This window comes from Phyllobates terribilis, unplaced genomic scaffold (genome assembly GCF_046119375.1).
Source record: "Phyllobates terribilis strain yellow unplaced genomic scaffold, ASM4611937v1 Scaffold_265__1_contigs__length_2625494, whole genome shotgun sequence".
Lineage (NCBI taxonomy): Eukaryota > Metazoa > Chordata > Amphibia > Anura > Dendrobatidae > Phyllobates > Phyllobates terribilis.
Genome location: NW_027363025.1, coordinates 1,656,842 through 1,681,076, shown reverse-complemented (window position 1 = coordinate 1,681,076; position 24,235 = coordinate 1,656,842). Strand labels below are relative to the sequence as shown.

General features: G+C 50.5%; 1 protein-coding gene across 1 annotated transcript in view; it reads right to left on the bottom strand.

The window, feature by feature from the left end:
• The window catches only part of LOC141219376 (uncharacterized), a 40,445-nt gene extending 16,488 nt beyond the window's left edge, over positions 1-23,957 (bottom strand). The window contains exons 1-6 of the mRNA XM_073666099.1: positions 23,893-23,957; positions 1,431-1,570; positions 1,122-1,301; positions 926-1,049; positions 745-842; positions 458-548 (exon numbers count right to left, since the gene is read on the bottom strand). Of these exons, the coding sequence (XP_073522200.1) occupies positions 458-548; positions 745-842; positions 926-1,049; positions 1,122-1,301; positions 1,431-1,499 (562 nt within the window). The 5' untranslated portion in view covers positions 1,500-1,570; positions 23,893-23,957. The remainder of the gene's footprint in view (positions 1-457; positions 549-744; positions 843-925; positions 1,050-1,121; positions 1,302-1,430; positions 1,571-23,892) is intronic.
• Between the last annotated feature and the right edge of the window lie 278 nt (positions 23,958-24,235).

Below are 24,235 nucleotides of genomic sequence, written 5' to 3'. Positions count from 1 at the left end.
CAGTCATAAAGAGCACATTCAGCAGCACAGAAGGGAGAGAAGGTAGATTCATCCAATAAGATATCAGGGATCTAGGAAGCCAACAGCATCATTACACTCCACTTTTTCTTACAGACCCATCATAATATTTTTCTTCAAGTGATTTTCTAACTTGTCAGCACATTCTACACACGCTGTCATTAGGCTTTGTAGTTTACAGATCTGGGCAGGTAACGGTCAGCGTCTCCTAATCCCAGGGAGTAGGTGGATCCTCCAGGTTGTAAGTTCTATAGAAAAGGGCTTTCACAATTACACAAAGTAATTTGAATATTTTCGGACGGAGGAGAATTTTGTGGTCTAGCGGCAAAATGGTGATCACACGATTGTGATATGGCCGGACCACACCACTGATAAAGAAGCCACAGCCGGTGACTGAGAAGAATCTGTGACTTCTCTGTATTTAGTGGTTACTACTCACCTGGGTAGTCATATGTAGGAATCTCCTCTTTACACCACTCATCACCCCTCACATATGTCTCTATAGTATTAATATGGGTCAGATCTTCACCCTGAAACAAATATTATAAAAGTCACAGACAGAAGGAGAAGTCACAAGTTTGATCGGCTCTAATCCTGTTATCTCCACCGTTCTCATAACACAAATATAAAACATAATAATGGTGGATAAAACAAAACTGAAGACATGACCTTTACAGCCGTTTACACATCATAGGGGAAATCTCATGACACCTTCTCTCCATCTACCTGATGATCCTGAGGAACATTGGGATCTTCTTGTTTACAGTCCTGTGGAAGAAGAGGACGTGGACATCTCTCTGGTGTTGTCCTCGTACTGGATAGATCTGGAGGAAACACATACAGGGACTGAATTCATTCTTTACATACAGATAATTATAGGCCGTGTGTATTTAGTGCTGTCTATTACCTGGTGATGTGAGGGACTGGGGAACCTCCATCATGATGTCCCTGTACAGATCTTTGTGTCCTTCTAAATACTCCCACTCCTCCATTGAGAAATAGATGGTGACATCCTGACACCTTACAGGAACCTGACACATACAATGATACCGTCAAGCACCTAATCACTCCATAGCGTTACTGTATAATGTCCCATGATTCACCTCTCCAGTCAGCAGCTCAATCATCTTGTAGGTGAGTTCTAGGATCTTCTGGTCATTGATGCCCTCATGTATCAGGGGGTGAGGTGGAGGCCCTGTGATTGGGCTCAGGGGTCTTCCCCATTCCTCAGACACAGGGTCCTGACAGTGCTCACTAGAGGTCTTCTTCACTACTGTGTAATCCTAGTTATGGAGAGACACATTAATAAATCTCACTACAGACATTTTCAGAGTCCTCACCTCTCCAGTTCTGTTCATCTGTTATTCCCATAGATAAGAATGATGTAATGTGACGTCATCAGAATCTCTCACCTCTCCAGTAATCCGGAAGAGGATCTCTAGGGTGAGGTGTAATATCCTCTCCACCATCTTGTCCATCATTTTCCTGGATAAATCAGGAAAATTTTCTTATATAGACGATCTTCACTGAGAGGATCCGGTATTTTAGAGATCTGAATGAGAAAAAGATAAGCTGATGGATAAGACCATTTTTCTGCAAACGATGATGCGGAATCCAAAATGTACCATGAGTACACTTTATCCCTTAATCTGGAGTTCAGGTCTATTGCCTGTATATTAAAATCTGTGACATTCGATCAGTACCTTCTTAACTGTAAAAATTGGCCCTTGGGTTTTCCTCTTTTTATGGGGATGGTGGTGGTTATCCCACTTCAATAGTTTATTAGTGCTTGAAGGTTTATGGTAGATGAGTGTCTCTAGAGTCCCATTACAATCCTTCTTGATCAGTACATACAGGAAAAGCAACTGGTAAGAATTGGTGTTGGTCTGCTCCTTTAAACAAAATGTACTTTTCAGGTTATCCCCCCAGTACCCTCACTTTTCTTCCCTTCTTTTGAGGCCTACACAGTCAGACTCTACCGGCCCTTCTCCCTGCGAGTGGCAGTTGTGTATCGCCCTCTGGGCCCCTCCCATCAGGTTGTGGATCACTTTGCCACTTGGCTTCCAAACTTTCTATCCTATGACATCCCCCACCCTCATCATGGGAGACTTGTTAACATCCCAATTGGCGATTCCCTCTCCCCATCTGCCACTCATCTTTTATCGCTAACTTGCTCCTTCGGCCTTTCACAGCTTACTAATTCTCCTACACATAAAGATGGAAATATTCTTTGACCTGATCTTCGCCCGGCTCTGTTCAATGCATGACTTTACTACCTCTCCTCTTCCGCGCTCTGATCACAACCTTCTTTCATTCTCTGTCAAGAACTGTCACCCTGCTCAAGACACCCCCACTTTCCACACTTACAGAAATATACATGCCATTAACACCCAGAAATTTATGAAAACGTTGCAATCATCATTGGCCCCAATCTCCTCCATCTCATGCCCTGACTCTGCACTGAAGCATTATAACGAAACATTGCAATGCGCCCCGGATGAAGCTGCACCTCCTACACAGAGAACAACTCGGCACAGATGGCGACAACCCTGGAACACGCTGCAAACACGTTTTCTTCAGCGGTGCGCCAGGTGTGCTGAACGGCTGTGGACAAAATCTAATCTGACCGAAGATTTCCTCCATTATAAATTTATGCTTGAAACTTATAACTCCGCCCTTCACTTCTCCAAAGAAACCTACTTTAACAACCTCATCATCTCATGTTCCAATAATCCTAAACACCTGTTTGACACTTTTCATTCTCTTCTTAATCAAACAGCACAGTCCCCAACCACCAACCTCAGCACTGACGATCTGGCCAATTATTTCAAAGAAAAAATTGACCATATCCGATAGGAAATTTTCTCTCAATCCCCAAATGTTATGCATGCTCCTCCCTCCAACACTGCATCTTGCTCATTTTCTGACTTCGAACCAGTCACGGAAGAAGAAGTGAAAAGGCTCCTTTCTTCCTCTCGCTCTACCACCTGCACCAGTGACCCTATTCCCTCACATCTCCTTCAGTCCCTTTCTCCAGCTGTCACCACTCACCTAACTAAAATATTCAACCTCTACCTCTCATCTTGTATTTTTCCCTCCGTTTTTAAACACGCCAGCATACATCCATTACTTAAAAAAACATCCCTCGACCAGAACTGTGCTGTTAACTACAGACCTGTTTCCAATCTTCCCTTTATCTCTAAACACCTGGAATGACTGATCCACTCCTGTCTAATCCGCTATCTCTCAGATAACTCCCTTCTTGACCCTTTACAATCTGGTTTCCGCTCTTTACATTCTACTGAAACTGCACTCACTAAAGTTTCTAATGATCTACTAACAGACAAATCTAATGGTCACTACTCCCTGCTGATTCTCCTGGATCTCTCTGCAGCATTTGACACTGTGGATCTACCTCTCTGACCGCTCCTTCACTGTGTCTTTTGCTGGCTTTTCTTCTTCTCCCCTTCCCCTTATTGTCGGGGTTCCTCAAGGATCAGTCCTAGACGCTCTTCTTTTCTACTTATATACCGCTCCTATTGGACAAACAATCAGCAGATTCGGTTTTCAGTACCATCTCTATGCTGATGACACCCAATTATACACCTCTTCTCCGGACATCACCCCTGCATTATTACAAAATACCAGTGATTGTCTTTCAGCTGTCTCTAACACTATTTCCTCCCTCTATCTAAAATTGAATCTGTCAAGAACTGAACTACTCGTATTTCCTCCCTCCACTAACCTACCTGTACCCAATATTGCCATTTCTGTTTGTGGCTCCATCATTACTCGCCAGCAACATGCCCGCTGTCTTGCGGTCATACTTGATTCAGACCTTTCGTTCACTCCTCACATCAAATCACTTGCTCGCTCGTGTCTTCTACACCTCAAAAACATCTCTAGAATCAGAAATTTTCTTACCTTTGACTCGGTAAAAACTCTTACTGTAGCTCTTATTCATTCTCGTCTGGACTATTGCAACTCTTTACTTATCAGTCTCCCTCTTTCTAAACTTTCCCCTCTCCAATCCGTCCTGAACGCAGCTGTCAGGGTCATATTCCTCACCAACCAATACAACGATGTATCTTCCCTGTGCCAGTCATTTAACTGATGGCCCATCCAATACAGAGTTCAATATAAACTTATTGCTCTTACCCACAAACCTATCCACGATTCAGCACCGCCCTACATCTCCTCCCTCGTCTCAGTCTACCACCCTACCAGTGCCCTCCGTTCTGCTAATGACTTAAAACTAAAATCCTCCATAATCCGATTCTCCCACTCCCGTCTCCAAGATTTCTCGCATGCTGCACCAATTCTTTGGAATTCACTACCCAGGAATATTTGATTAATTCCCAATACCCACAGTTTTAAGCGTGCCATAAAAACCCATTTCTTTAAACTAGCCTATCACCTCAACACACTTATCTAACTGTCCCAGTTTTGGCCCATATTAAAATTTTCTTCAAAATCATGCTCATACCATCCATGCACTGAATAGCCTCTGTCTGTACTGTACACATACTGGCTGGCGACCAGTTCATGTAGTGTTATGTACTTACCCTATTTAGTATATTAAGGCGGTATTATACAATATATGTACATTTTACCTTTTGTGTCTCCCCTATTTCCTTATAGACTGTAAGCTTGTGAGCAGGGCCCTCACTCCTTTTAATATCTGAGTTATGCTTATTCTGTAAAGTCTGTATTGTCTGTATAAGTCCTCCCTAAAATTGTAAAGTGCTGTGGAATATGTTGGCGCTATAAAAATAAAAATTATTATAATTAAATTCAGATGTAAATCTAAGGCCCACTCTATTGATGTTGAGTTCCCTGACAAATTCAAAAGATTGTTCACTCGTCCCTGACCAGATGATAAAAATGTAGTAAATATATCTGTACCATACCCCAATATTTGGATGCCACCACTTATCATCATCCCTGAATATTGTGGATTCCTCCCACCAGCACAGGAAAAGGTTAACATATGAGGGGGCACAGGGGCTCCCCATCGCAGTACCCCTGAGCTGGTGGAAGTACTTCCTGTCAAAAAGAAAGACATTATGAGTAAGAGTGAATTTTAGAAGATCCTCCATGAAGTCATTATGTCTGCTACACTCTATTGATCTCGATTTCAAGAAATGTCTTACTCCTCTGATACCGTCCTCATGCGGAATATTACTGTACAAAGCCTCGATATCTAGTAAGGCCTGCTCCCCTACATGCCTGTATACATGCTCGAGGGTCTACATTGAGGGGAGCAGGCAAAGGGAAAACCAATCCCAGAGGGAATATTCCAACTGTAAAACCTCAGGCGGTAGTGGGGGAACATTATACTGTGGGGGGCATCATACATCCTGCATAATGGGGGCATTATACTGTGTGGAGGCATCATACATCCTGCATAAGGGGCATAATGGGGGCAATAAACTGTGTGGGGGCATCATACATCCTGCATAAGGGGCATAATGGGGGCATTACACTGTGTGGGGGCATACTACATACTGCATAAGGGGCATAATGGGGGCATTACACTGTGTGGGGGGCATCATACATCCTGCATAAGGGGCATAATGGGGGCATTACACTGTGTGGGGGCATCATACATACTGTATAAGGGGCACAATGGGGGCATTACACTGTGTGGGGGCATCATACATACTGCATAAGGGGCATAATGGGGGCATCACACTGTGTGGGGGCATCATACATACTGCATAAGGGGCATAATGGGGGCATTACACTGTGTGGGGGCATCATACATCCTGCATGAGGAGCATAATGGGGGCATTACACTGTGTGGGGGCATCATACATCCTGCATAAGGTGCATAATGGGGGCATTACACTGTGTGGGGGCATCATACATAAAGCATAAGGGGCATAATGGGGGCATTACACTGTGTGGGGGCATCATACATAAAGCATAAGGGGCATAATGGGGGCATTACACTGTGTGGGGGCATCATACATCCTTTATAATGGGCATACTGGGGGCATTACACTGTGTGGGGGCATCATACATACTGCATAAGGTGCATAATGGGGGCAATACACTGTGTGGGGGCATCATACATACTGCATAAGGGGCATAATGGGGGCATTACACTGTGGGGGGCATCATACATCCTGCATAAGGTGCATAATGGGGGGCATTACACTGTGTGGGGGCATCATACATACTGCATAAGGGGCATAATGGGGGGCATTACACGGTGTGGGGGCATCATACATACTGCATAAGGGGCATAATGGGGGGCATTACACGGTGTGGGGGCATCATACATACTGCATAAGGGGCATAATGGGGGGCATTACACGGTGTGGGGGCATCATACATCCTGCATAAGGGGCATAATGGGGGCATTACACATCCTGCATAAGGGGCATAATGGGGGCATTACACTGTGGGGGCATCATACATCCTGCATAAGGGGCATAATGGGGGCATTACACTGTGTGGGGGGCATCATACATACTGCATAAGGGGCATAATGGGGGCATTACACTGTGTGGGGGCATCATACATCCTGCATAAAGGGCATAATGGGGGCATTACACTGTGCGGGGGGCATCATACATACTGCATAAGGGGCATAATGGGGGCATTACACTGTGTGGTGGGCATCATACATACTGCATAAGGGGCATAATGGGGGCATTACACTGTGTGGGGGGCATCATACATACTGCATAAGGGGCATAATGGGGGCATCATACATCCAGCATAAGGGGTATAATGGGGGCATTACACTGTGTGGGGGCATCATACATACTGCATAAGGGGCATAATGGGGGCATTACACTGTGTGGGGGCATCATACATACTGTATAAGGGGCATAATGGGGGCATTACACTGAGTGGGGGCATCATACATACTGCATAAGGGGCATAATGGCGGCATTACACTGTGTGGGGGCATCATACATACTGCATAAGGGGCATAATGGGGGCATTACACTGTGTGGGGGCATCATACATCCTGCATAAGGAGCATAATGGGGGCATTACACTGTGTGGGCATCATACATCCTGCATAAGGGGCATAATGGGGACATTACACTGTGTGGGGGCATCATACATAAAGCATAAGGGGCATTACACTGTGTGGGGGCATCATACATAAAGCATAAGGGGCATAATGGGGGCATTACACTGTGTGGGGGCATTATACATCCTTTATAATGGGCATACTGGGGGCATTACACTGTGTGGGGGCATCATACATACTGCATAAGGTGCATAATGGGGGCATTACACTGTGTGGGGGCATCATACATACTGCATAAGGGGCATAATGGGGGCATTACACTGTGGGGGGCATCATACATCCTGCATAAGGGGCATAATGGGGGCATCATACATCCTTTATAAGGGGCATAATGGGGGCATTACACTGTGTGGGGCATCATACATACTGCATAAGGTGCATAATGGGGGGCATTACACTGTGTGGGGGCATTATACATACTGCATAAGGGGCATAATGGGGGGCATTACACAGTGTGGGGGCATCATACATCCTGCATAAGGGGCATAATGGGGGCATTACACTGTGGGGGCATCATACATCCTGCATAAGGGGCATAATGGGGGCATTACACTGTGGGGGCATCATACATCCTGCATAAGGGGCATAATGGGGGCATCATACATACTGCATAAGGGGCATAATGGGGGCATTACACTGTGTGGGGGCATCATACATACTGCATAAGGGGCATTACACTGTGTGGGGGGCATCATACATACTGCATAAAGGGCATAATGGGGGCATTACACTGTGTGGGGGCATCATACATCCTGCATAAAGGGCATAATGGAGGCATTACGCTGTGTGTGGGGCATCATACATACTGCATAAGGGGCATAATGGGGGCATTACACTGTGTGGGGGGCATCATACATCCTGCATAAGGGGCATAATGGGGGCATTACACTGTGTGGGGGCATCATACATACTGTATAAGGGGCACAATGGGGGCATTACACTGTGTGGGGGCATCATACATACTGCATAAGGGGCATAATGGGGGCATTACACTGTGTGAGGGCATCATACATACTGCATAAGGGGCATAATGGGGGCATTACACTGTGTGGGGGCATCATACATCCTGCATGAGGAGCATAATGGGGGCATTACACTGTGTGGGGGCATCATACATCCTGCATAAGGTGCATAATGGGGGCATTACACTGTGTGGGGGCATCATACATAAAGCATAAGGGGCATAATGGGGGCATTACACTGTGTGGGGGCATCATACATAAAGCATAAGGGGCATAATGGGGGCATTACACTGTGTGGGGGCATCATACATCCTTTATAATGGGCATACTGGGGGCATTACACTGTGTGGGGGCATCATACATACTGCATAAGGTGCATAATGGGGGCAATACACTGTGTGGGGGCATCATACATACTGCATAAGGGGCATAATGGGGGCATTACACTGTGGGGGGCATCATACATCCTGCATAAGGTGCATAATGGGGGGCATTACACTGTGTGGGGGCATCATACATACTGCATAAGGGGCATAATGGGGGGCATTACACGGTGTGGGGGCATCATACATACTGCATAAGGGGCATAATGGGGGGCATTACACGGTGTGGGGGCATCATACATCCTGCATAAGGGGCATAATGGGGGCATTACACATCCTGCATAAGGGGCATAATGGGGGCATTACACTGTGGGGGCATCATACATCCTGCATAAGGGGCATAATGGGGGCATTACACTGTGTGGGGGGCATCATACATACTGCATAAGGGGCATAATGGGGGCATTACACTGTGTGGGGGCATCATACATACTGCATAAGGGGCATAATGGGGGCATTACACTGTGTGGGGGGCATCATACATACTGCATAAGGGGCATAATGGGGGCATTACACTGTGTGGGGGCATCATACATCCTGCATAAAGGGCATAATGGGGGCATTACACTGTGTGGGGGGCATCATACATACTGCATAAGGGGCATAATGGGGGCATTACACTGTGTGGGGGCATCATACATCCTTTATAATGGGCATACTGGGGGCATTACACTGTGTGGGGGCATCATACATACTGCATAAGGTGCATAATGGGGGCAATACACTGTGTGGGGGCATCATACATACTGCATAAGGGGCATAATGGGGGCATTACACTGTGGGGGGCATCATACATCCTGCATAAGGTGCATAATGGGGGGCATTACACTGTGTGGGGGCATCATACATACTGCATAAGGGGCATAATGGGGGGCATTACACGGTGTGGGGGCATCATACATACTGCATAAGGGGCATAATGGGGGGCATTACACGGTGTGGGGGCATCATACATCCTGCATAAGGGGCATAATGGGGGCATTACACATCCTGCATAAGGGGCATAATGGGGGCATTACACTGTGGGGGCATCATACATCCTGCATAAGGGGCATAATGGGGGCATTACACTGTGTGGGGGGCATCATACATACTGCATAAGGGGCATAATGGGGGCATTACACTGTGTGGGGGCATCATACATACTGCATAAGGGGCATAATGGGGGCATTACACTGTGTGGGGGGCATCATACATACTGCATAAGGGGCATAATGGGGGCATTACACTGTGTGGGGGCATCATACATCCTGCATAAAGGGCATAATGGGGGCATTACACTGTGTGGGGGGCATCATACATACTGCATAAGGGGCATAATGGGGGCATTACACTGTGTGGTGGGCATCATACATACTGCATAAGGGGCATAATGGGGGCATTACACTGTGTGGGGAGCATCATACATACTGCATAAGGGGCATAATGGGGGCATCATACATCCAGCATAAGGGGTATAATGGGGGCATTACACTGTGTGGGGGCATCATACATACTGCATAAGGGGCATAATGGGGGCATTACACTGTGTGGGGGCATCATACATACTGTATAAGGGGCATAATGGGGGCATTACACTGAGTGGGGGCATCATACATACTGCATAAGGGGCATAATGGGGGCATTACACTGTGTGGGGGCATCATACATACTGCATAAGGGGCATAATGGGGGCATTACACTGTGTGGGGGCATCATACATACTGCATAAGGGGCATAATGGGGGCATTACACTGTGTGGGGGCATCATACATCCTGCATAAGGAGCATAATGGGGGCATTACACTGTGTGGGCATCATACATCCTGCATAAGGGGCATAATGGGGACATTACACTGTGTGGGGGCATCATACATAAAGCATAAGGGGCATTACACTGTGTGGGGGCATCATACATAAAGCATAAGGGGCATAATGGGGGCATTACACTGTGTGGGGGCATTATACATCCTTTATAATGGGCATACTGGGGGCATTACACTGTGTGGGGGCATCATACATACTGCATAAGGTGCATAATGGGGGCATTACACTGTGTGGGGGCATCATACATACTGCATAAGGGGCATAATGGGGGCATTACACTGTGGGGGGCATCATACATCCTGCATAAGGGGCATAATGGGGGCATCATACATCCTTTATAAGGGGCATAATGGGGGCATTACACTGTGTGGGGCATCATACATACTGCATAAGGTGCATAATGGGGGGCATTACACTGTGTGGGGGCATCATACATACTGCATAAGGGGCATAATGGGGGGCATTACACAGTGTGGGGGCATCATACATCCTGCATAAGGGGCATAATGGGGGCATTACACTGTGGGGGCATCATACATCCTGCATAAGGGGCATAATGGGGGCATCATACATACTGCATAAGGGGCATAATGGGGGCATTACACTGTGTGGGGGCATCATACATACTGCATAAGGGGCATTACACTGTGTGGGGGGCATCATACATACTGCATAAAGGGCATAATGGGGGCATTACACTGTGTGGGGGCATCATACATCCTGCATAAAGGGCATAATGGGGGCATTACACTGTGTGTGGGGCATCATACATACTGCATAAGGGGCATAATGGGGGCATTACACTGTGTGGGGGGCATCATACATACTGCATAAGGGGCATAATGGGGGCATTACACTGTGTGGGGGGCATCATACATACGGCATAAGGGGCATAATGGGGGCATTACACTGTGTGGGGGGCATCATACATACTGCATAAGGGGCATAATGGGGGCATTACACTGTGTGGGGGCATCATACATCCTGCATAAGGGGCATAATGGGGGCATTACACTGTGTGGGGGGCATCATACATACTGCATAAGGGGCATAATGGGGGCATTACACTGTGTGGGGGGCATCATACATACTGCATAAGGGGCATAATGGGGGCATTACACTGTGTGGGGGCATCATACATCCTGCATAAGGGGTATAATGGGGGCATTACACTGTGTGGGGGCATCATACATCCTGCATAAGGGGCATAATGGGGGCATTACACTGTGTGGGGGCATCATACATCCTGCATAAGGGGCATAATGGGGGCATTACACTGTGGGGGCATCATACATACTGCATAAGGGGCATAATGGGGGCATTACACTGTGTGGGGGCATCATACATACTGCATAAGGGGCATTGCACTGTGTGGGGGGCATCATACATACTGCATAAGGGGCATAATGGGGGCATTACACTGTGTGGGGGCATCATACATACTGCATAAGGGGCATAATGGGGGCATTACACTGTGTGGGGGGCATCATACATACTGCATAAGGGGCATAATGGGGGCATTACACTGTGTGGGGGCATCATACATCCTGCATAAGGGGCATAATGGGGGCATTACACTGTGTGGGGGGCATCATACATACTGCATAAGGGGCATAATGGGGGCATTACACTGTGTGGGGGCATCATACATCCTGCATAAGGGGCATAATGGGGGCATTACACTGTGTGGGGGGCATCATACATACTGCATAAGGGGCATAATGGGGGCATTACATTGTGTGGGGGGCATCATACATACTGCATAAGGGGCATAATGGGGGCATTACACTGTGTGGGGGCATCATACATCCTGCATAAGGGGTATAATGGGGGCATTACACTGTGTGGGGGCATCATACATCCTGCATAAGGGGCATAATGGGGGCATTACACTGTGTGGGGGCATCATACATCCTGCTTAAGGGGCATAATGGGGGCATTACACTGTGTGGGGGCATCATACATCCTGCATAAGGGGCATAATGGGGGCATTACACTGTGTGGGGGCATCATACATCCTGCATAAGGGGCATAATGGGGGCATTACACTGTGTGGGGGCATCATACATCCTGCTTAAGGGGCATAATGGGGGCATTACACTGTGTGGGGGCATCATACATCCTGCATAAGGGGCATAATGGGGGCATTACACTGTGTGGGGGCATCATACATCCTGCATAAGGGGTAAAATGGGGGCATTACACTGTGTGGGGGCATCATACATCCTGCATAAGGGGCATAATGGGGGCATTACACTGTGTGGGGGCATCATACATCCTGCATAAGGGGCATAATGGGGGCATTACACTGTGTGGGGGCATCATACATCCTGCTTAAGGGGCATAATGGGGGCATTACACTGTGTGGGGGCATCATACATCCTGCTTAAGGGGCACAATGGGGGCATTACACTGTGTGGGGGCATCATACATCCTGCATAAGGCGCATAATGGGGGCATTACACTGTGTGGGGCATCATACATCCTGCATAAGGGGCATAATGGGGCATTACACTGTGTGGGGGCATCATACATCCTGCATAAGGGGCATAATGGGGGCATTACACTGTGTGGGGGCATCATACATCCTGCTTAAGGGGCATAATGGGGGCATTACACTGTGTGGGGGCATCATACATCCTGCATAAGGGGCATAATGGGGGCATTACACTGTGTGGGGGCATCATACATCCTGCATAAGGGGTAAAATGGGGGCATTACACTGTGTGGGGGCATCATACATCCTGCATAAGGGGCATAATGGGGGCATTACACTGTGTGGGGGCATCATACATCCTGCTTAAGGGGCATAATGGGGGCATTACACTGTGTGGGGGCATCATACATCCTGCATAAGGGGCATAATGGGGGCATTACACTGTGTGGGGGCATCATACATCCTGCATAAGGGGTATAATGGGGGCATTACACTGTGTGGGGGCATCATACATCCTGCATAAGGGGCATAATGGGGGCATTACACTGTGTGGGGGCATCATACATCCTGCATAAGGGGCATAATGGGGGCATTACACTGTGGGGGCATCATACATACTGCATAAGGGGCATAATGGGGGCATTACACTGTGTGGGGGCATCATACATACTGCATAAGGGGCATTGCACTGTGTGGGTGGCATCATACATACTGCATAAGGGGCATAATGGGGGCATTACACTGTGTGGGGGCATCATACATACTGCATAAGGGGCATAATGTGGGCATTACACTGTGTGGGGGGCATCATACATACTGCATAAGGGGCATAATGTGGGCATTACACTGTGTGGGGGGCATCATACATACTGCATAAGGGGCATAATGGGGGCATTACACTGTGTGGGGGCATCATACATCCTGCATAAGGGGCATAATGGGGGCATTACACTGTGTGGGGGGCATCATACATACTGCATAAGGGGCATAATGGGGGCATTACACTGTGTGGGGGCATCATACATCCTGCATAAGGGGCATAATGGGGGCATTACACTGTGTGGGGGGCATCATACATACTGCATAAGGGGCATAATGGGGGCATTACATTGTGTGGGGGGCATCATACATACTGCATAAGGGGCATAATGGGGGCATTACACTGTGTGGGGGCATCATACATCCTGCATAAGGGGTATAATGGGGGCATTACACTGTGTGGGGGCATCATACATCCTGCATAAGGGGCATAATGGGGGCATTACACTGTGTGGGGGCATCATACATCCTGCTTAAGGGGCATAATGGGGGCATTACACTGTGTGGGGGCATCATACATCCTGCATAAGGGGCATAATGGGGGCATTACACTGTGTGGGGGCATCATACATCCTGCATAAGGGGCATAATGGGGGCATTACACTGTGTGGGGGCATCATACATCCTGCTTAAGGGGCATAATGGGGGCATTACACTGTGTGGGGGCATCATACATCCTGCATAAGGGGCATAATGGGGGCATTACACTGTGTGGGGGCATCATACATCCTGCATAAGGGGTAAAATGGGGGCATTACACTGTGTGGGGGCATCATACATCCTGCATAAGGGGCATAATGGGGGCATTACACTGTGTGGGGGCATCATACATCCTGCATAAGGGGCATAATGGGGGCATTACACTGTGTGGGGGCATCATACATCCTGCTTAAGGGGCATAATGGGGGCATTACACTGTGTGGGGGCATCATACATCCTGCTTAAGGGGCACAATGGGGGCATTACACTGTGTGGGGGCATCATACATCCTGCATAAGGCGCATAATGGGGGCATTACACTGTGTGGGGCATCATACATCCTGCATAAGGGGCATAATGGGGCATTACACTGTGTGGGGGCATCATACATCCTGCATAAGGGGCATAATGGGGGCATTACACTGTGTGGGGGCATCATACATCCTGCTTAAGGGGCATAATGGGGGCATTACACTGTGTGGGGGCATCATACATCCTGCATAAGGGGCATAATGGGGGCATTACACTGTGTGGGGGCATCATACATCCTGCATAAGGGGTAAAATGGGGGCATTACACTGTGTGGGGGCATCATACATCCTGCATAAGGGGCATAATGGGGGCATTACACTGTGTGGGGGCATCATACATCCTGCTTAAGGGGCATAATGGGGGCATTACACTGTGTGGGGGCATCATACATCCTGCATAAGGGGCATAATGGGGGCATTACACTGTGTGGGGGCATCATACATCCTGCATAAGGGGTAAAATGGGGGCATTACACTGTGTGGGGGCATCATACATCCTGCATAAGGGGCATAATGGGGGCATTACACTGTGTGGGGGCATCATACATCCTGCATAAGGGGCATAATGGGGGCATTACACTGTGTGGGGGCATCATACATCCTGCTTAAGGGGCATAATGGGGGCATTACACTGTGTGGGGGCATCATACATCCTGCTTAAGGGGCATAATGGGGGCATTACACTGTGTGGGGGCATCATACATCCTGCATAAGGCGCATAATGGGGGCATTACACTGTGTGGGGCATCATACATCCTGCATAAGGGGCATAATGGGGCATTACACTGTGTGGGGGCATCATACATCCTGCATAAGGGGCATAATGGGGGCATTACACTGTGTGGGGGCATCATACATCCTGCTTAAGGGGCATAATGGGGGCATTACACTGTGTGGGGGCATCATACATCCTGCATAAGGGGCATAATGGGGGCATTACACTGTGTGGGGGCATCATACATCCTGCATAAGGGGTAAAATGGGGGCATTACACTGTGTGGGGGCATCATACATCCTGCATAAGGGGCATAATGGGGGCATTACACTGTGTGGGGGCATCATACATCCTGCATAAGGGGCATAATGGGGGCATTACACTGTGTGGGGGCATCATACATCCTGCTTAAGGGGCATAATGGGGGCATTACACTGTGTGGGGGCATCATACATCCTGCTTAAGGGGCATAATGGGGGCATTACACTGTGTGGGGGCATCATACATCCTGCATAAGGCGCATAATGGGGGCATTACACTGTGTGGGGCATCATACATCCTGCATAAGGGGCATAATGGGGCATTACACTGTGTGGGGGCATCATACATACTGCATAAGGGGCATAATGGGGGCATTACACTGTGGGGCCAGTAAAGGGGTCCTGTACTATGAGAACAATACGTTTCCTCCCTTCCTGTCTCCATAGTTGGGCCGTATGTATCTGACGCGCCCCTGGGCCTGTGTCGCGCTGCGGTGCGCACGCGGGCGCTTACCCGGAGCCGGATCCGTGGAGGGTTGTAATCTCGTGGCGGTGACCCGGTCCGTGCCCAGGGAGTCAAACTAGACGGCAGTCTATTAGTAGTAAATAGTTGATGACTACGCCACCCGTTGAGTGCAGCCAGGAAGCTGCTGCTGCAGGGCAGACCGCTGAGGCCGGTGGTAGGATTGTGCAGCGTGATAGTATAACCCCCAACGGGAGGGGTATGGCCTCAGGGCAGCCGACGTGGATGATGGGGGTAGCAGGAACCACTCAGAGACGGTACGGTGTAGTTCAGGGTCTTTACTGGTAACAACGACAGACCCTCCCGGAGTACTTGCTAGCAAACGGGGCCTGGTCAGTCTTTGAGCAGATGGGATCTCCCCTGGCCAGGCGTAGTTGTAGGCCTCCCAAACTGACTGTACTCTTCTGGCTACCTTGCTAGAAGCTGATGTAAGTAGCCCACGTCCCTGAGTGTACCGTGTGGTGCTCACCCGTATGGCCGGTGACTCGGGGCCTTCTAATGGCTTCCGCTCCACGATGGCGGTGCTGGTCCCACGCGTGTGACCGTGCCTTCGGGCTTCTGGGCCAGAGGACCTGAAATCCCCTGCCCGACAGATTCTGCTGCTGGGTAGGAGTTAGTCCCCACAGCCTCGGACTCCGGGTCCGGTAAAGAATCTTCTTAGTCAGGGCGAGCTCTGTAGCTGCCAGCCCCTGACTCCTTGTAACTCTGCTGTTTCCTATGCTGCTTCTCTTCTCCACTTTCCTTGTCTGACTCACCCTGCCTCAGCCCCGGGTTTATACAGGGGAAGTTCTTCCCCTCCCAAGACTGGGCAGGAGGTGTGGCATGCACAGGATCCCTGACCAAAGGACCTCCCACCTGCTCTCAGACATAATATCTCTATCACTGTGGCAACCAGACCCCTGGGGTGTCACATTTCCCCCTAGTGAAATTTAGTACTCCGGGACTAAACACATTTAGAAAAACATAACAAAGTATAACAATAACAATACTATAAGAAAAACATATAAGATGGTTACGGCGTGTCCGCAACCGGATGCAGTCTTTGAAGAAAAGCAAAGGTGTCCATTTCACCAACACAGGGAGACGTAACCAGGTAGGGGTCTGTCCTACCCCGAGTCCTTAACAGTCTCTAGTCCATCCTGGGTTACGCTCCAACTATATACAAGGATTCCCGGTAAATCCACCAAGGTTTCCTAAAAATAACTAGAAACACAAAATTATACACAAGCAACAAGACACAGAAAAACATAAATAAAACAATTTATACACTTTAAATTCTCCAGCGTGCGGGTAACTGGCCTCTAGTGGCCCGAGTGGACCTACGGAGCTGACTGTCTGGCCCTGAACTACAGGGTATAGGAGCTGTCAAGGGTAAACTGGGCAGCTGTCTACCGGCTCTTTGTCTCACTAGGGGTACGGCAGGCTCACTATAAGCAGAGGGTTGATTCTCCTGTTCTGCTTGTGTGGAGTCTTCTGCCTCCTGGACCGGCTGTTCTTCCAGCTCTACCCGTTGCTCCGTAGGTTCTTGGGATGATGGTTGGAGGAAGGTGAGTACGGGTACCACAACTGCACCATTGACTTGAGTCCAAGACTGAGGAAAGTCCCCGAGCACGGTACTAACCATATCTTCCCTTTCTTCCACGGGTCGATGGTCTTCTTGTTCCTCTTCAGGGTTCCTCAGTTGTTCGGGACACTTCTTCAGGTGGTCCCGGGATACCATGGCTGTGGTTTCCCCTCCGTCTTTACTGATGGTACAGACCTTCGGGTTCTCGTGGCTTGAGGGCAGTACGGTGTACGGGTCCTTCTCCCACTGGTCGTCCAACTTGTGGAGCCGTCTCTTCCTCTTCAAGACCTGCTCTCCGGGTACCAGGGGAACAGCGGGAGCATACTGGTTGTAAGTTTTCTCTTGTCTTTCCCTAGCCTGACAGAGACTTCGCTCCACGCTCTCCTGTACTCTCCGGTACTGCTGCTGCCTCTCTGTGTCCCAGTCTGTTTCTGGTGAAGTGTCCTCGGGGGTCAGGACTCCCATTTCCAGGTCAACAGGTAACTTACCAGGTCTTGCCCTCATTAGGTAAGCCGGGGTACAGTTGGTGGAACCTACCGGGATGTGGTTGTATAGGTCCACCAGATCGGGCAACTTTTCAGGCCACAGACTGCGTTCTTCCAGGGGCAACGTTTTTAGAAGATCCATTACCACCTGGTTCATTTTTTCACAAAGTCCATTAGTCTGCGGATGGTAGGGTGTCGTCCTTATCTTCCGGCAGCCATACAGATTGCAGAATTCCTGAAAGACCTCCGCTTCAAAGGCAGGTCCCTGGTCCGTCAGCACTTGGTCCGGGTACCCGTGTGGACGGCAGAAGTGCTGCTGGAAGGCTCTAGCTGCTGTTTGAGCCGTTAAGTCCTTGACGGGGACGACAACCAAGAACCGGGAGTAATGATCCACGATGGTTAACGCGTAGACGTAGCCACTTCTGCTTGGGGTCAGTTTTACATGATCCAAGGCTACCAGTTCCAACGGTTGCCGGGTGACGATGGACTGCAGGGGAGTCTTCTGGCTGGCTCGGTCCTTCCTTCTCAGGTTGCACGGGCCACAATCTCTGCACCACTTCTCGATGGTTCCCCTCATGCCTACCCAGTGGAACCGCTCGCGCAGCAGGAACTCCAGCTTCTTCCACCCGAAGTGTCCAGCTCCGTCGTGGTATGCCTCCATCACCATGGCTGCGTCTCTTCGTGGCACCACTACTTGCCAGAGTAATTCATGCGTCCGGGAGTTAACCATTCTGCGGCACAACTTCCCTTTGTAAAGGAACAGTCGACTCTTCTCTGCCCATAGTTGTTTGGCTTCCTCCGGAGCGTCTGGTTCAAGGCGAGCCTCCGGCCGAGTCAGCATCTCCTTCACCAGTCGGACGGCAGGGTCGCTGTCTTGCGTTTCCGCCCAGTTGTAGTGAGGTAAGGGGTTCAACGTAGCAGCCTGCTTACTCCTTACCCGGTGGGAATACTGGATAGTCCCATGACGGTGGAACGCAGGGAGTTCAATCTCTTCCAGTCCCTCCGGATCTTCTCCTTCGTCCGGCAGGTTGGGCATCCTGGACAGGGCGTCCGCGTTAGTATTGGAGCGCCCTGCCCGGTATTTGATTATGAACTCGTAGTTGGACAGACGGGCCATCCACCTCTGCTCCAGGGCACCGAGTCTTGCCGTGTCCAGGTGTGTCAACGGGTTGTTATCCGTGTACACGGTGAACCGGGAAGAAGCAAGGTAATGCTTAAAGCGCTCAGTTACTGCCCATACCACGGCCAGGAACTCTAGCTTGAATGAGCTATAATTCTCGGGGTTCCTTTCAGTGGGTCGCAGTTTTCGGCTGGCGTAGGCGATTACTCGTTCTTTCCCCTGCTGGATCTGGGACAGTACGGCTCCTAGCCCGATGTTACTGGCGTCGGTGTAGAGGATAAAGGGCTGGCTATAATCCGGGTACGCCAGGATTTCGTCCCCCGTGAGGGCCATCTTCAGCTGGCGGAAGGACTCTTCTTCCAGCTCTTCCCATTTGAAGGGCGGCTTCTGGTTCTTGGCCTTCCGGGACTGGCCTATCAGGAGGTCCTGCATAGGTGCTGCCTTTTTGGTGAAACCGGGAATAAACCTTCGGTAGTAGCCTACCAACCCGAGGAACTGCCGCACTTCTTTTACGCTGGAGGGGCTTGGCCATCCCTTAATTGCGGTGATCTTATCGGGGTCGGGAGCCACTCCGTCAGCGCTCACCACGTGTCCCAGGTACTGCACCTTTGGTTTCAGGAGGTGACACTTGGAGGGTTTCACCTTTAGGCCGTAACTCGCCAGAGCCTCGAACACTTCCGCCAGGTGTTTCAGGTGGTCCTCATACGTCTTGGAATATACGATGATATCGTCCAGGTACAACAGGACCGTCTCGAAGTTTCTGTGGCCCAGACAACACTCCATTAGGCGTTGGAAGGTTCCTGGTGCGTTGCAGAGTCCGAACGGCATGCAGGTGAACTCGCTAAGTCCCATCGGGGTGGTGAATGCGGTCTTCTCCCGGTCCGCCTCTGCTACAGGAACCTGCCAGTACCCGCTAGTGAGATCCAAGGTAGAGAAGAAGTTAGCAGATCTTAAAGCAGCCAATGACTCCTCTATCCTTGGTAAGGGGTACGCATCCTTGTGTGTGATACGGTTGATTTTCCGGTAATCTACACACATCCTCATGGTGTTGTCTTTCTTTTTGACTAAAACTAATGGGGCTGCCCAGGGGCTACAACTATCCCGGATTACCCCAGCCTCCTTCATATCTCTAAGCATCCCCTTGGCGTGTTGGTAATGTGCAGGGGGTACGGGTCGATACCTCTCTTTTATGGGAGGATGATCTCCCGTGGGGATGCGATGTTCTACCCCCTTGACTCGCCCGAAGTCTAACGGGTGTTTACTAAACACTCTCTCATACTCTTGAACCACCCGATAGACTCCTTGTTTCTGATGTGAGGGAGTGGAGTCAGTACCCAAATGTAGTTGCTGACACCAGTCCTCCATGTCTTTCTTAGAGCCGTTACCTTCCTCCGGGTGAGATGGAGGCAAGGGTTCCACAGATTGTATAGAACTTTGATTAGTGGTATATAATTTGGCTAGCGTGGCATACCGGGGCAGGTACACTTCCCTCTCCCCGATATTTATTATGCGAATGGGCACCCTCCCATGGCGTACATTGACCACCCCCCGTGCTGTCAAAATGGTGGGCCTACTGTCTGAGTAAACTGGTTCTACCATTGCCTGGTAATCTCTACCTCTCAGACCAATAGCTGCCCGGCACCAAATCATCATTTCACTTTTTGGGGGCATGGCAATAGGAAAAGGGTCACACATTCTTACGCTACCACTCACCGCCCGAGAGTTCCACTTGTTGCCGTTGCATCAGTGCCCGGATCTCTTTCTGGAGCACCCGCTGCTCGCCGGAGCTGGCATTCTTGGCAACCTGCTGTAAAAGGAAAATCACCTCTGCAAGACAATTTTCAATTACATTAGTTCCTAGAGTTATTTTTGGGTGACTCTCATGTTTATCGATATCTACAATGATCAGTCCCTGTGCGGCCAGTTCGACTCTACCAATTTTGATGGTCACCTCTTTAAATCCGATCTGTGGCACGGGCTGACCATTGCTGGCGATGATACTCAAGTCGTCGTCGGGGTAGCGGGTAATATCCGAGTCATTCCAGTACTGCTTGAAGAGCACGTACGGGATGGTGGTGACCTGTGACCCGGTGTCCAGTAGGGCACTCATGGGAATGCCATCCAGTACCACAGGCAAGACTGGACGTCCTCCCACATATCTGTCGCGCCAGTTCGATGGGCCTGGTGATCTTTTTCCTGGGGGTTGGCCCTCTACCCCAGGTTGTGCCCGTTTAAAGAACAGTACCTTGCCATATGTCCGGGTTGATTGCAGCGGCGGCAGATGGGTCGTCCGTCCTCACTGTATCGGTCACTGGGTCTTCCTCTGGCCGGTGGGGTCCTCCTTGGTCGACGCCACGGGATGTCCTCCGGTCCGGATGCCAGCTGGATCTTCCCTGGGGTGGAAACCTGTAAAGACTGCACAGTTCGGGTTAGCGCAGCAACGCTCTTAGCTAGCTCTTGAACCTGATGGTGTAGGTCTGGAGCCGGGTCATTGTCCAAAGCCTGCGCATCAGCTCCCACAGGCCCTGCTGACAAGGGCGCCGCCTCCTGGTAGTAAGTGGTAGTGGGGCGTCTGTGGGTCACAACGCCACCTGGTGCCGGTTCTCGGAGCACCCGGATGGCTCTGTCCTTGAACTGTGCAAAGTCCAGATGGGGATCCTGTAAGGCCATTGCCCGCAACTGGGTTCGGTGGGCATTGCAATATAAACCCTCTATAAATTGTTCAGTCAACAGCCTGTCCTCGTTTCCCACCCCATCAGGGTCGGTCTGCTTTATGGCCCTCAGGGCCTCTTGTAGGTTTAGTGCATAGTCCCTTATACTCTCATGCGCTCGCTGCTTGCACCCGTAGAATCTAAGCTTAATCTCGGCTGAGGTGCGGGTATCAAAGGTGTCCTTCAGCCGGGTTAGTATCCCTGCGACAGTCTTCCTCCCAGGTGGCCAGGATTTTACTTCCCTTTTGGCTGCCCCGGTTAGTTGGGCCACCAGGATGCTCACTTTTTGCTCTTCTGTGAGGGGGTACACCTGGAAGAGGCTATCCAGCTTTTCTCTAAAGTCATGCAGGGTATGTGACTCCCCTGAGTACTGGGGTAGCCAAGCTGCTCCCGGGATATAGGGCATGGTGAAGGGCATAACTGCAGCAGCGGTAGCGCTGGCGGGGGTTGAGGCAGTGAAGCTCTCCTCCGTATCCGACATCTTCCTCCCCCCTAGCGGACCGTGGCCTACCTTGCGATGATCCTCTTCCGTAGGCCGCGGCTCCGCAGTGGATCGTCAGGGTTGAGGACCTTCCGTCGCGCTCCTGTGACGTCGGCGTCTGCTGGGCTCCTTCCAGGACCTTACGCAACGTCCGGACGTGAGGCGGGGCTTCAGTTCTCGCGCGCTTTCGGAGTCCACGCCCCTCTTCTTCCCGCGCGGCGTCCTCAAGATGGCGTCCAATGGCGGGAAAACTCCACGGATGGCGGGAAGAAGGTCGAAGATGGCGCCGGATGGCGGGAAAACTTCGCGGATGGCGGGAAGAAGGTAGAAGATGGCGCCGGATGGCGGGAAACCTTCACCACTGGTAAGTTTGAACAGTCTTTGCTTTTCAGGCACGCAGTACCCGGTGGTTGCGGGCACGATATCCTGCCGACTACGCCAAAGTTGACGCGCCCCTGGGCCTGTGTCGCGCTGCGGTGCGCACGCGGGCGCTTACCCGGAGCCGGATCCGTGGAGGGTTGTAATCTCGTGGCGGTGACCCGGTCCGTGCCCAGGGAGTCAAACTAGACGGCAGTCTATTAGTAGTAAATAGTTGATGACTACGCCACCCGTTGAGTGCAGCCAGGAAGCTGCTGCTGCAGGGCAGACCGCTGAGGCCGGTGGTAGGATTGTGCAGCGTGATAGTATAACCCCCAACGGGAGGGGTATGGCCTCAGGGCAGCCGACGTGGATGATGGGGGTAGCAGGAACCACTCAGAGACGGTACGGTGTAGTTCAGGGTCTTTACTGGTAACAACGACAGACCCTCCCGGAGTACTTGCTAGCAAACGGGGCCTGGTCAGTCTTTGAGCAGATGGGATCTCCCCTGGCCAGGCGTAGTTGTAGGCCTCCCAAACTGACTGTACTCTTCTGGCTACCTTGCTAGAAGCTGATGTAAGTAGCCCACGTCCCTGAGTGTACCGTGTGGTGCTCACCCGTATGGCCGGTGACTCGGGGCCTTCTAATGGCTTCCGCTCCACGATGGCGGTGCTGGTCCCACGCGTGTGACCGTGCCTTCGGGCTTCTGGGCCAGAGGACCTGAAATCCCCTGCCCGACAGATTCTGCTGCTGGGTAGGAGTTAGTCCCCACAGCCTCGGACTCCGGGTCCGGTAAAGAATCTTCTTAGTCAGGGCGAGCTCTGTAGCTGCCAGCCCCTGACTCCTTGTAACTCTGCTGTTTCCTATGCTGCTTCTCTTCTCCACTTTCCTTGTCTGACTCACCCTGCCTCAGCCCCGGGTTTATACAGGGGAAGTTCTTCCCCTCCCAAGACTGGGCAGGAGGTGTGGCATGCACAGGATCCCTGACCAAAGGACCTCCCACCTGCTCTCAGACATAATATCTCTATCACTGTGGCAACCAGACCCCTGGGGTGTCACATATCTATTACAGGAAACAGAACAAAAACCTTATGATTCGTATAAAGGGGCAACACAAGACCCCAAAAGAGTCTCCGTGCTGAAGGGGTTAATGCCCCCTGCGCCCAGTAATGGGGGTCTCCACATACCTCCACCTGCAGAGCCGCCGCCACATATATGGCTGCTCTGTGCGCACAGGAGCTGTGATGAGGTCACAGGAGGGGAGGAGTCAGGGGTCACATGATCAGGGGCCTCAGTGGATGCAGGACTCTGCTGTGCTGGTTGTCATGGTGCTGGATGAGCTGAAGTTTATGTGTGGGGTCAGGAGGGGTTTACAGTGTGGATGTAGCAGAGCCGCGTGTGTACGAGGTGTACGGAGCAGAGCCGTGTGTGTACGAGGTGTACGGAGCGGAGCCGCGCGTGTACGAGGTGTACGGAGCGGAGCCGCGTGTGTACGAGGTGTACGGAGCAGAGCCGCGTGTGTACGAGGTG